Genomic DNA, 13,071 nt, shown 5'->3' with positions numbered 1-13,071 from the left:
GCTGCCAGAGCTTCCCCCAAAAGCAGCTGCAGCAGCTTCAGCAAAGACAGGAAAGTCAAGACATTACTTGTTCATAGCAAAAAGTGTTTATATATAATGTCTAAGTGTGGGAACCCAAGAGCACTTCCTAGCCTGAGAGGTCAGGTATGCACCACTGCTTTGTCCAGACTCCTTTGGCCAGGTGCCCAGCAGCACCATATTGGGATGAGGTTCCCTGGCAGCCTACACTGATGTAAACTGGTGTGGGGCTGGTCCCACCCTCCTCCTCCTTCTCCTCCTCCTTTCCCAGCCACATGGTCCTGGCTCCTCTTTTGTGCTGGCTCTGGCACTCGGGCAGGCAGCCAGGTCTGGATCTGCAAAATGATTAGTTTCCTGCTGATTTCTGCAAGCTGAACTGCTTCAGTGCAGGGTCAAAGGAGCACTGGAGCTAGTGCCAGGGAGCGGGCAGGAGAGCGAGGGGGGGTCAGGGAGGAAGGCTGCACTACAGCAGGGTGAGGGCAGCCCCTGGGCAAGGGGGTGCTGGCCCCCTGAGTCATGGCTGTGGCAAGGGTGACTCGATGTCATGGCTGAGGCGTGGGTAATGGGATGCTGGGAGAGCTATGGAGCAACAGCATAGCATCAATGTGGACTCTCACACTTGAGGAAACCTCATGGAATAGTGACTCCCTTCTGGGGCAGTAGGGTGGTGTTTGGGAAAGATACATGCATTGTCTTTTAAGGTAATTTTGAAAAACAACAGTTCTGTCACGTGTGTCTTACATTACTGAGGTAATGTGTGAGTGCTGTCAGCAATTTCAGTATTGCTTTCAAGCCATGCAGCATGTATCTGTTAAAGATATTAGCTTCCATTTAGAAGTGGGCAGGGGGTGTAAGCCCATAAAACCTAAAACAGAATAAAAACCCTATGTCTCCATAGATGATAATAATTTAGACTGTTTTGTTGCTTCCTGGAACAGCTTTGGAATGAGTATCAGTGACCTACTGAATTCATCAGTGGGTTGGGGCCAAGGAGATGTTTGCATGGTTTCCATGTAGGGTATTTATAGAATAAGTAGATCTCAGGAGCGGCTGGTGAACATGCTGTTTAGTCATCACTCCCCCTAGAATGATATTCCATAGCCTTTCTGTATAAAGATTGGCTGGCAATTGTATTTTTGCAAGGACTAAATTTAAAATGTGTGTACAGGAGCTGCTTGCAGGAGGGAAAAGGACATTTGGGTATTTCAAAAGCTGTTCTGGTTTCCTTTTCTCTGGCAGGATGAAGCATTCTGATATATCACATGTATTTTGTAAATACCTGTCAGAAAATTGAAGTAGCTTGAAGGCAGACGGATGGGGGGGAAATGACCTCTGAATTAAGGCCTGTAAAGTAGAGATTGCTTCAGTCCCCCACCACTCATTTGCATAAAATCAGAGGCTGTTTTCCTGATTGATTGAAGGCAAATCCCTGATGGAGTATGCTGGAAGTTCAGGTGCCTTTTGGCAAGGAGCATTACGTTCATGGTAGTGCCAGAGATAGGATGGGTTTCACCTGGATGACCTCAGAAGTGGTCACTACAATGCCCAGATTCAGGAGTGACAGGGTCCAGTGGTGCTGGCAGTGCTTGGAAGGGCACCAAGGAAAAGGAGCAGAAGTCTTCAGATCAACGTAGCACCTCACACCATCAGAAAGAGGTCACCGTACCCAGGTCACAGGAAGGAGTGTTGGAGTGTGGGAGAGCTTGGACAGTGACAAATAAAAGACATGCAATGCAAATGCACTTTATCTGTGCCTGCCTGGCAGCTGTATGACATCCAGTGCTTCTGGGTGAAATAATATTTCCTGAGAGCAGCAGCCATCGAGGTGATCATCATGTCACACCATGGCTCTTCCCCTCTTCTGTTTCATTATCGTTCTCTTGGACCTAGTGAGGGCAGCTCCTCTCTGAAGTTTCCCCTGGCTCTTGTCAGTTTAATCTGCAGAATCTCTCCTTTTTATTCCTCTGCTGAGTTTCCAGAGGGCCATGTCTGGCAGCTGTAATCATGGTCTTGTGACAGGGACCAACTGGGACTGTAAACCAGTATTATTTATGGCCTTGTTCTGATCTGCAGTCTAGGTCAGCAAGGGAACTTGACATAGTTTGTTATGCCAGCACCTTTGTATGCTAGCAGTCTTCCCAGGAAAGCATCCCTTTAAGCCCTTGACTGTCTGCTGTGCTCCAAGAGCTCCCCATGACTATATATTCAGTGGCATGCACTATTACGTTTACCTAGTCTGACTTGGGGGAAGAAGATTCCAAAGTCCTTAGGCATCCTTGGGGCACAGCATTAAGATGGCTGAAGAGTTTTATGCCTGAATTCAATAACAAACATGAATAAAGTTGGTTCTTCCTCTTTTTCTTTTTTTTTTTCCTCCTTGAAAGAGCAAATAAGAACCCTTGCAGCAAGATTTATGTCAGTGTTTTATGCTGTTGAGCATTTCCTGTAATTTTGACTTGTTTTGAATTAGGAAAAAAATGTCCTACAATGTCCTAGCCCCCAGTTTTCCATTTCACAAAAGTACCAAATGGGTTGTTGCATTTTGAAAGCACTGAAGTGGATTGCAAAAGGTTCCACATTTATTTTTTTTTTTAATAAATCAGTTTTATTGCTAATTATGTGTTGTGGAACTGCTAAGATAACTTTCAGTTCTGCAGTGTTGCTAAATTTAAAAATAAACTATAGCTCCCAAACACAAAGAGAATTTCCCTTTTCTGGTGCATCTAAGACTGTTTCAGACGAGGAGAACATAGAGGTCTCCTCCTACCTGGAGGAAGGTGGCGAGTCCTTAAAAATCCTACCTGGCAGACTAGTTCTCAGTAGCATTCCTCAACCTCTAGCCCTGCTAAATAAAGTTGCTCTTCCAAATACGTACTGATGAGATTAAGGTCTTAATTCCATCATTTTTGCCATTTCATTTCCTCTATATGGATGGGTCCTGATGTTTTGCTTCTTCCTAGGCAGACCAAGGTTAATTTCAGATAAGCAGTGCTACAGTCATGTGCTTTAAGCTGTAAAGTTGGCTGGCTACAAAAAATAGACCTAGACCTGTTGGCTGGGTGCGGTATTTGAACAGGGTCTTCTGCTCACACCTTTCAGCTTTTATGATTTGTAGTTAACCTCATCCTGGACTGCTTTGTCAGCTACAGAAGGACTGAAGCACCAGGCGTGAATCCCAGCATCTGGTAAATAGGAGATATATGTGCTGTTCCTGGGGAGTGAGACAAAGAGGCTGGGAATTATCCTAGAGCTGGGTGGCTGAGTATCACTGGTGAAGTAAGTCAGGAAACATCAAAAGTCTGTTGAGATCTTTTCATTACGTAAGCTTGGTTTATTACCTCTAAATAAACAATGCTAATGAAGCTTCATCCTAATTAATTGCTCCTTACCAAACGTAAAGGATCTGGAACAGTCTGCCTGATTTTGTACATTACTGGAAGGTTCTTTTACATCATTTCGTTGCTGCCACTTTTTAAATGAGTGGCTATCAAACTACTGAGAACCACCCTAAAGAAGATTGCTAGTAGTTCTACTGGTAGCAGTGCCTTCTTTTGGACTTTTTATGACAGCCACATACTGTTGCAAGTGTATATCCTTAGCATAATTTTTCTCCTCTCCTCCCTTTTTAATGATTTCCTTTAATGGAAGAAGGCAGAACCAGATGTGTTTCATCTGTTTGAGAGTGCTGTTGCCCAGATTTTCTTGCTTCTTACTTACATGTTCTTCTTTTGTACAGGTAAAAGAGGAATGCAGGCTCCTGAATGCTCCTCCTGTCCCACCACGGAGCTCAAAGCCGTCCTCCACCAGTCCTTCCATCCCTCCTCGTACAGCCAAACCTGCACGACAGCAGACCCGCTCTCCCAGCCCTACTCTGTCCTACTACTCTTCGGGACTGCACAGCATGTATGTATTTGAGCTGTGAGAGCCCTGTGCTAGCACATACTGCTATAAATAATCTCGTAAGGTGAAATAAGCTGTCTAAATTGAAAATCCTGTAAAGTTCTGTATAATTCGTGAAAGGCTTGAATCTTCAAACCAGAACAGCTGGTTTTGGGGGTGAGATTTCAGTGCTACAGTCATGCAGTGCAGCCAGCTGTGATAAGTGGAGGCATAAAAGGTGCGTGGTAGTCCAGAAATGTGTTGTGCCAACTATGTGGGAGCCTACGGGGTGGGTGTGATGGAGAACAGAGAGGCCAGCAGACACCACTGAGTGCAAAGTGAGGTGTGGCGGAAGGGGGCCAGACAGCTTCCAGATGAAACCCACTTCAGCACAAACCTAACCCACAAACTGGAATATCCACTCAGGCTTAGTAGAAAGTTGATGGTAAATTTTTAATTATGTGGCTTCATATCTTTTCCAAGAAATGCAGTGTTCTTCCTTTGGCTTCAGAAACTGTATACACCTTTTGAAGTCTCATCTTCTTTGTGCCTTGAATGTCCTGTTGCCATTATTTCTGGTATCTCTTCAGTGACAAGGTACTACATGTCTGGATATTACAGATTGATCTGAAGCACCACTGAAATCATTTCAGCCTTGATGCAATCGGTATAATAATTTATGCTGAAATTGCCTTTTTAAACCATAGTGCAGATTTGGAGCTTAGTGTTGAGTATCTGGCAATGATCACTCTAGATCAAGGCTGCTCGTGTGTTTTTATGAAAGCCAGTTGAGTGGTTCTGTCAAGGTCAACTCCACAGGAGGCTGAGCACAAGACCTCCCAGTATTTGGGGCCCACCAAATCCTGCTTTCTCTATTTGTAGCTAAGAATGTATTTGCTTCCCAGGAAACCAGGAAAACAGTGAGTTTTCTCAGGAATGCAGGAGGTTGTAGCAAGATGGACATCAGTCTCTTCTCTCAAATAGCAAGCAAAGAGTAAATGGCTTCGAGTTGGTCCTGGGGAGGCTTAGATTGGATATTAGGAAAAATTTATTCACCAAAAGGGTCATCGTGCTTTGGAGTAGTCTGCCCAGGGAAGTGGTTGAGTGCCCATCCCTGGAGACATGTGTAAATGTGATGCCTTAGGGGTATGATTTAGTGGTGGACTTGGCAGTGCTGGGTTAATAGTTGGACTCAATGATTTTAAAGGTCTTTTCCAACCTAAAAAATGATATGATTTGCCTTGAACTTCTCAATATTTGCATGAAATTCATCTCCAGCTTGGGTGCAGACCAGATATCTCCATTTTGATAGACTTGACCTAGTGCTGCAGAAAAAGCTGCTAGAAAATGGCAGTGTGTGGAGTAACTAGATCGTTGGTGAAGTTGCTTCTCAAATCCTGCCACTTTTATCAATGATCTTATTTTCTGGATCATGACAGGTTACAGCCAATATTTTAAACACCAAGCCAGTATGATTTGTCCTTATCTGACTATAAAAATGCCTGATGCCTGACTTCAGCTGTTGTTGAGGTTTCTCTGGCATCACAGAATCATAGAATAGTTAGGGTTGGAAAGGACCTTAAGATCATCTAGTTCCAACCCGCCCGCCATGGGCAGGGACACCTCACACTAGACCATGTCACCCAAGGCTGTGTCCAGCCTGGCCTTGAACACTGCCAGGGATGGAGCATTCACAGCTTCCTTGGGCAGCCCATTCCAGTGCCTCACCACCCTCACAGGAAAGGACTTCTTCCTTATATCCAATCTAAACTTTCCCCTTTGGCACCGAGTACCAGTGAGTTAATACTGGTGGAGAACAAACAAGGAAGCACTTTGAAAATGTTACTTTATCAGTTTTTGGTAATTCCATTAATCTTTTAAGTCATTAAATGTTCAGATTTCTGATATTGAATTAGAGACCAGAAACAGGATCAACCAATTTAATTTCTCTGTATGGTTAGTGGTTTACAATGCCTCACTGACTGTCTTCTCTTAATCAAGCAGCCCAATGGCTTGGTTTGTGAAAAATGCTTTTCATTGTTAACATGCAACCAGTTGGCCTTTAAGCAGCCAGAAATGACCAGTTGATAGTGCAAGGCACAGGGAACTAATTTTGGATCAATCCATTCAAAACTATGCCATTTTTTTGAAAGCTGCTGCCCTCCTGAAGCAGTTTCCCCTGAGCTGTTCACATAATGATGACAGTTTCTTGAGTAGTTAGTTTCCAGGAGAGAGAGGTAATTAAAGCGATTTTTCAACTATTGTTTTCCATCTGTTGTATGAAGTACATATTTTATAAATTTGCTTATTCTTTTTCTAGTGTTCTGGCTTAATTGGCCAGAATTCCAAAGATCAATCCAGCCCTTCAGACTTTCTTTTATAAAGTGGCATAAAAGCTGCAAGCATTTGCTTTTGATAACAGATTACATGCTTTTGTTGGCATGTGTCTCTCAGGAACACCAGGGTATAAACCATCAGTTCTCTCAGACAGGCTGAGCTTAGTTTACCACCTGTAAGTAGGTCAGGGAAACTTTAAGTTCCTTTGAAAAGCAAATGTTTCCCGTAATTGCTTCTTAAGGATATGGGCATGCAAACAAGTTACTGTGTGATAAGCTTAAAGCCTGATACTTGAATGTGTACAGTGAAGTCTGCTTACCCTTCCAGGTAAAACTCTCCCTTTGGCAGTAAGCATTAACTTAACTCTGTGTTACTGTACTGTGCACTTGTGCACTGGTGCAAAAAGCATTTTTTGTACCAGCGAGCAGTGGGAAAGGATCCTGTGCCCTGTGCACACAACAGTGCCATAACAAGTGAAAATGTTGGTTCCAAAAGGGCTTTTGGTCATCTCTTATGTCAGTGAAGCTTGGGTCTATTGCAGTGCTGGCCTACCCCTCTTAGCTTTTACATTCCATGACGCATCTGTGGTGTATAAATATAAAATACAGGATTAGGACAGCTCATAGATGTGAGGCTGTTCCTTTTCCATGGTGGTGTCCCTCAGGAATTCAACAGTGGAAACTGAGTATTCAGAAGATGACACAGAACTGAATTGAGACGTCTACTTTTTTACGAGCTTGAAAAGCCAAGACATGAGGCTTTTGGGTATATCAGCATCTTGTCAGGCTTGTAGAAAGAGTAAAAGAACTGTCAATGCATTATTCAAATGTGTTGTTAATTCACATCTGAGAACTTCTGCCAGAGGTAAGAAGATTATTTCCTCATGACAGCCACCCTCTGACTCTGTCAGAAGATTTATGAATTTATTCAAATGCCACGTTTTTTCATACTAATGACATCCTTTCTGCTTTGTTCCTTAAGCAATGTCACAGAGAGCGACAACGCCAACCCAACTGAGAGCACACCTGTTTCCTGCTACCCTTGTAACATGATGAAAAACGAATCCAAAGAGCCTGAAAGCATGATGCCTTTGGGAAGCCCCGCATCTGAAACTTTGCCTTCAAGGTTATCTTGGCCAAACCATTTTTCAGGAACTGCTGAGGGCCACAATAAGAGTGATTTTCTGCTTGATCCAAGCAGGAGCTACAGTTACCCCAGACAGAAGACTCCAGGTACGCCAAAGAGAAACTGTCCAGCACCTTTGACTTTTGACTTCGATGGGTGTGAGCTCCCGGCAGGGTGCTCCCCGCTGACCCCAGCAGAGTTCACAAACACCACCTCTGCCTGTCCAAAGTCAGCAAGTTACTCTCTAGACTGCACTGATGAGAAAACTCTGGGAGTCAGCGATGCAAAGCAGAGCCAGTCTTGTCCTGCCTTACCTCCTCGGGCCCCGAAGTCAAGTGAAGAGAAAGCAGTTACAGACATGTGTCCCTTGCCACTGAAAATAGATGGTGCTGAGGAGGAGTCAAAAGCTGGTTCTCCAGACCTCTTGGAAGATCAATATCTCGTTAAAAAGGGCATGCAGGATACGTTCTCTGTGTCTTATCCCTTCTCGTCTCCCCTCCACCTCCAGTTAGCACCAAGATCTTGTGGGGATGGCTCTCCCTGGCAGCCACCCACAGACCTTTCTGGGCTCTCGATAGAGGAAGTGTCTAAATCACTGAGATTTATTGGTCTGTCAGAAGATGTCGTATCATTTTTTGTTACAGAGAAGATTGATGGCAATTTACTGGTTCAGCTTACAGAAGAAATCCTGTCAGAAGACTTTAAGCTAAGCAAATTGCAGGTTAAGAAAATACTACAGTTCATTAATGGCTGGCGGCCCAAGATGTGATGCCGACTAGTCATTAGTGGAACTGTACGAGATGTGCTTGATGCACTCCAGCTAATCATCACTTCCTGGTTTTTTGCACTAAAAGCCCTTTCTGTAAATAGTAGTAGAAAAATTCTTACTATGCAGATAAACATTTTTGAGTGGTGAACAGAGTTGTTTTTTTTTGTATGTCAATAATAAAAGTAGAGAATCTGCAGAGGTGTGCCTTGTGCATCCCTGACCGTTCAACAGCTGCTAAAAACTGGACACTAAGGGAACTCTTACTGCGTAGTCTGTTAAGACTTAGTCGTATTTATTACTGAACAATTTGATGCTGAAAGACACACACTGATCCAGTTTACAGTTTTGTGTTAACTGCAAAAAAATTTATTTCTTATGGGATTTTTTCTGTTCAAATGATATTTGGCAACATGCTGTGACTTTCTTCCGTTTCTGTTTAACAAAGAGCATGTTCAGATACACAAAAACATCCTTTTGACACTACATCTGAAAATGTAAAGAATTGCTGTGAAGTGCCACTAATACACTACTCTTGCAGCATATTTTTATTAACAGTATCTTCCTGGTTACCTGTAGCGTGGGTACATTTTCTATATTACTTTGAACAAAAAGAGTTAAATGTTTTTAAGAGTCTTGCTTAGCTCACAGCCCAGAGGGGAGGGAGAAGGGGGATTTTTTCTACTGAGCCACTCTGCCCTGGCCAATTAAAAGTTTATGACCTGTAGATTTCAAAAGTTGCTTTTGTAGTCGGGTAGCTGGAGTCAGTAGCATGACTTCTAGTTGTGCAGCTTTCTCATGGGAAAGGCAGTTCAGTGCACAGGCTCCTCTCAGCAGAGGCAGTTCTGTGCACAGCCCTTGCAATAGCCTTGCTCTGGTGAAAGGCAACCCCTTGCGTTTCCTTTGCTGCTGTTGCAGTCATCTGAAAATGTGCTCTTTGTGCTATTCTATTCCTGCCATCGGATCTGCGTGGGAAGGTGATAGTACTCCTGTAGGATGCCTTTGAAATAAAGCATTAGCAAGGTGGGAGGGAACAGAAATGGCATATGGCACACTGGTAAGAAGGGTCCAAGTGAGGTTTAGGGCCATGCCACAGGAAATGCTTGTGATGGTTTAAGTTCACCTGTCTTGCTTACAGTGGGCTAGGAGGATGTGGGTGTTGAAGTGGGAGGCACTGTAGCAATCTAAGACGTATTAATTCGGTTGCCCAGCTGCAACAACTCACTGCAGTAATTGTCACACTGAAGTAGCAGCCAAAAGGGAGCAGAGAGATGGGAAGGGGACATTAGCCTGCTCCTGTAGACCTTTCAAATTTAACTGTTCAGAAGGCTAGAAATGGGATTAGATTTTGATAGTCCATTGCTGATTTCTTGTAGTTGGCAGAGCTCTCTGAAATGTATCTGAATAACCCCCAGATCCCCTGCCTCTGTAATACTGAATGTGAGGATTTGTGGAGGTCCTCAGGAAACACTCTGTGGTGTCCATCTTCAGCAAGTGTGGTCAGAGCCAGGGATGCTGGAGCAGCTTCACCTGCTGCTGCACAGAGCCCTGGCCAGGGTGACACCGTCACCTGCTTTCCTTAACTTTTTGATGTACAAAAATTCTCTCTCCACTGTAGGTCACATACTGGGAGCATTAAGAGAAGATAAAAGAGCAGGGACAAAAATGAGAGACAGATTTTGCCTGTTTTGTCAACCATATTGACTCATTAAAAAGAATATATTTGCAAAGGGAGTTTTCTGTTGCCTGGGCAAATTTCATGTCATATCTCTGTGCTGAAGTCAAGAGGCATTATTTGTCTTGCAATAATGCAAATTACCAGTTCCCAACCAGAGGGCAAAGCCCAATTGATGTGGGTACTAGAAAGCAGTGAGCCAAAAAATACCCAAATAGAAAAACCCCAAGAGTTCATAATCCTACTCTTTTTTTTTTAATGTATTGACTTTTAGCAACAGATCAGTAGCTTTCACTGGATGCTTTTTAATTAGTGTCCTAAAATATTTTAGCTGCAAGTAAGACTGAATCAAATTCAAGTATTGTTCAGGTGTATATGCTGTGTACAAGTTGAAGTCAGTTGCATTTTAACTCTCACTATGTCAAATAGCATTCAGACTTGAAAGGGCTGATGTTAAATGTCAGGTGCTTCTTGTTGTTTTGCTTGGCTTTTTAATTCCAGGCTAAAAAAAAAAAAAGTAACATTTCTCTTTCAAAAAAATAAACCCAAACCAAAACTAGCATTAAATATTGCTGATGCCCTGAGTGTATTAACATCCCTGAGGCAAATGTTCTTTCACTAAGGATGGACACCTCTGTTATCTCTGGTTACCTGCTTGGAAGGTTTTTCTTGAGAGCATCCTGGTGAAACGTGCATTCATGGGTTGCTGCATTAGTATCGCATATGCATAGACCAAAATACAACTGGCCTGTTAAAAGCCAAAAAATGTGCAATGGTTTCAGAGGCAGAGCCTATGGGCAAAAGTACATTTGAAACCCCTAACTGCAAACTTGCTGTTGGTGTCCTTCCAGTTGTCTTGTTCTGGCTTGACACTGCTTACTTATTTTTATGCATAGTATGTTAGCATTTGACCTTCTCTTTTGCCCTTAGCTGCTCATCACCGTAATTTTCCAAGCCTTTTCTAGTGATTTGTGTTGTGTGAATCATATGACTGCAGCATTGAGCTACCTGCTGTGATGCTCAAGCTGGACTGAAGCATCTGTGCTGGTGAAATCAGGGGAGCAATGAGGAAACCAGGCAGCCAGTGTGGTGGCTTAGCCTCTCCCCTGCTGTGGCTACAGCAGCACTGATGCCCATGGGGTCTAATTTATTTGCTTTCCTCTTGAGCTTTGCTGCCATGGGGTTGGGGGGTCAGGACTGTCCTTGGTGCTGTAGAAGGCAGTTTGAACAGGGCAAACCGATGTGAATGCCTTGGTCTCATGGGCAGTCCCTGGCAGTAAAGGGATGGTGGCACCTTTAAATTGAGCCAGGAGCAGGAAAGAGTTTCAGGCCTTAGCAGAGAACCTGCAGTCCTGTTAGAAAGACTCTGGGTGTAAAATGGAGAGACTTAAATGTGTAAAAGGTTACAAAATGCCCCACTGCTTATGGTACTTAGAGACGGAGGGTTACTTTAATGTTCCTACTGTGATTAGGAAGTGTCTGAAAGCTGTGGGGAATATCCCTGTGATACAAACTTTCTGCCAGTTGATGTGAATAGGAGGAGTTAGGACTCAGGATTTGATAGGACTTGCAAACTGAGCAGTGCTGGGGCACTCTCTCATGGGGTTTCCTTGCCGCTGAACTGTTGACGTGGGGTTTTGCCTGGTTTGAAGCAACCCAACCAGCCTATGCAATGGGTGATCCCAGGCAACTCCCAAGCACAGCTTGGAAGGTAGCAACTGGGGAAACCAGCCTGGTTTTGGAGGGTAATGGAGTTCAACTGTGTGAGCTGTGTTGGTTGTCCTTAGGGCCCAAATGCAGACTCTGGCCCATTTTGTCTATTAACAAAGATGTAGCCATCAAGTTTGAACAACGTGTGTTCTGCCAGAGCAGGCCTAAAAGTTCTTACTTTTTGGAGGCAGACTACTAAAAAGCCCAGTCCTAACTTTTTATTTCTTTCCTCAGATTAAATAAATGTAAGGGCTTCTGGTGCTTATTTAGTTATCAATGTCTGAAGTTCTGTGTTATCCTTGGGGGTTTTGTTTGTCAGGGTATTTTGGTAGCAAAAAATCTGGCATGTCATTCTGTATGGAGCTGTCTCTTTGTCGTGCACCATGAAACACATCCTTTCTATGCAACAGTTGTGTAGCAGCGCAAGGACTGATGAAAATGATCAGTGAATGATTCTGGCATAGGGGCTTTTCAGGAGGTGGACATGGAACTGTCCAGGAGAGGGATGGGGAGGAGGCTGAAGGGGAAATGCTGGTTTCCTTTAAGCACTCATTGTGCCTAGGATTATGGATCTTTGTATTGCTGCCTGGCTGGCTAATTGAAGCTACATTGAAATCAACTCAAAGTGCATATTTGCTATCTTATTCTTGTCATATTGTAAAAAAATTGCAATGGCTAGAAACTTAGAGACAGAAAACATCTGGTCCATCCAAAATTAGAAGGAACATGTATTTCAAAGTATTCTTTGCAGCTAGAAGCTAGGGTTTGAAGTAGCTGTGTAACACAGGGTTTTTTCCAATAAAATGGTTTTACATGCCACTTTAATGGACTTCATTCCACAGCAACAGCTTCAAGAGAAACAGCATAAATAGCTATGCTGTCTCAAAACCCGTTGTGTTTCGAATCGATCTATAAATAAAATCATAGAATCATAGAATGGTTTGGGTTGGAAAGGACCTTAAGGTCATCAAGTTCCAACCCCCATCTAATTCCATCTAGTTCCATAGGCAGGAATGCTTCACACTAGACCATGTTGCCCAAGGCGTTGTCCAGCCTGGCCTTGAACACTTCCAGGGATGGAGCATTCACAGCTTCCTTGAGCAATCCATTCCAGTACCTCACCACCCTTACAGTAAAGAACTTCTTCCTTATATCTAACCTAAATCTCCCCTGTTTAAGTTTGAGCCCATTGCCCCTTGTCCTGTCACTACAGTCCCTGATGAAGAGTCCTTCTCCATCATCCTTGTAGGTTTCATCCTTCAATACTTGAAGTGTTTTCTCCTGTGTTTTCTTCTTGAATCAATTCCTTGATTGTCTCCCCTCTAAGTAAAGAGTGCTAGCATCAGCTCCTTGTGCACTGCCCAGCGGGGTGCCTGCCTGCTGGCCAGGCAGAGGATACACCACACTACTTAAAAGCTGAACACCAGCCCTATGTGAAAGGACTAGAGCTGAGCCTAGCTCTCCTGACTCTTTTTTATGCTCTGAAATTACAGCATTCGCATGTGCAAGTTGGAAGGTATGAATAAAATCATAATCAAAGTGAGGGATTGCCCTTTTTCTT

At 43.6% G+C, this 13,071-nt stretch overlaps 1 protein-coding gene across 4 annotated transcripts in view; it reads left to right on the top strand.

The window, feature by feature from the left end:
* The window catches only part of GAREM1 (GRB2 associated regulator of MAPK1 subtype 1), a 101,188-nt gene extending 92,336 nt beyond the window's left edge, over positions 1 to 8,852 (top strand). For all 4 annotated transcript variants that reach the window (XM_057397691.1, XM_057397695.1, XM_057397693.1 and 1 more), the window contains 2 exons: positions 3,755 to 3,921; positions 7,216 to 8,852. In XM_057397691.1, coding sequence (XP_057253674.1) covers positions 3,755 to 3,921; positions 7,216 to 8,128 — 1,080 coding nt within the window. In that variant the 3' untranslated portion in view covers positions 8,129 to 8,852. The remainder of the gene's footprint in view (positions 1 to 3,754; positions 3,922 to 7,215) is intronic.
* Positions 8,853 to 13,071: the final 4,219 nt, after the last annotated feature.

This window comes from Pezoporus wallicus, unplaced genomic scaffold (genome assembly GCF_028554395.1).
Source record: "Pezoporus wallicus isolate ANWC-B61680 ecotype Strahan unplaced genomic scaffold, APGP_CSIRO_Pwel_v1 contig_227, whole genome shotgun sequence".
Lineage (NCBI taxonomy): Eukaryota > Metazoa > Chordata > Aves > Psittaciformes > Psittacidae > Pezoporus > Pezoporus wallicus.
The sequence above is the reverse complement of the archived record's forward strand: the minus strand, read 5'-3'. Positions and strand labels throughout refer to the sequence as shown.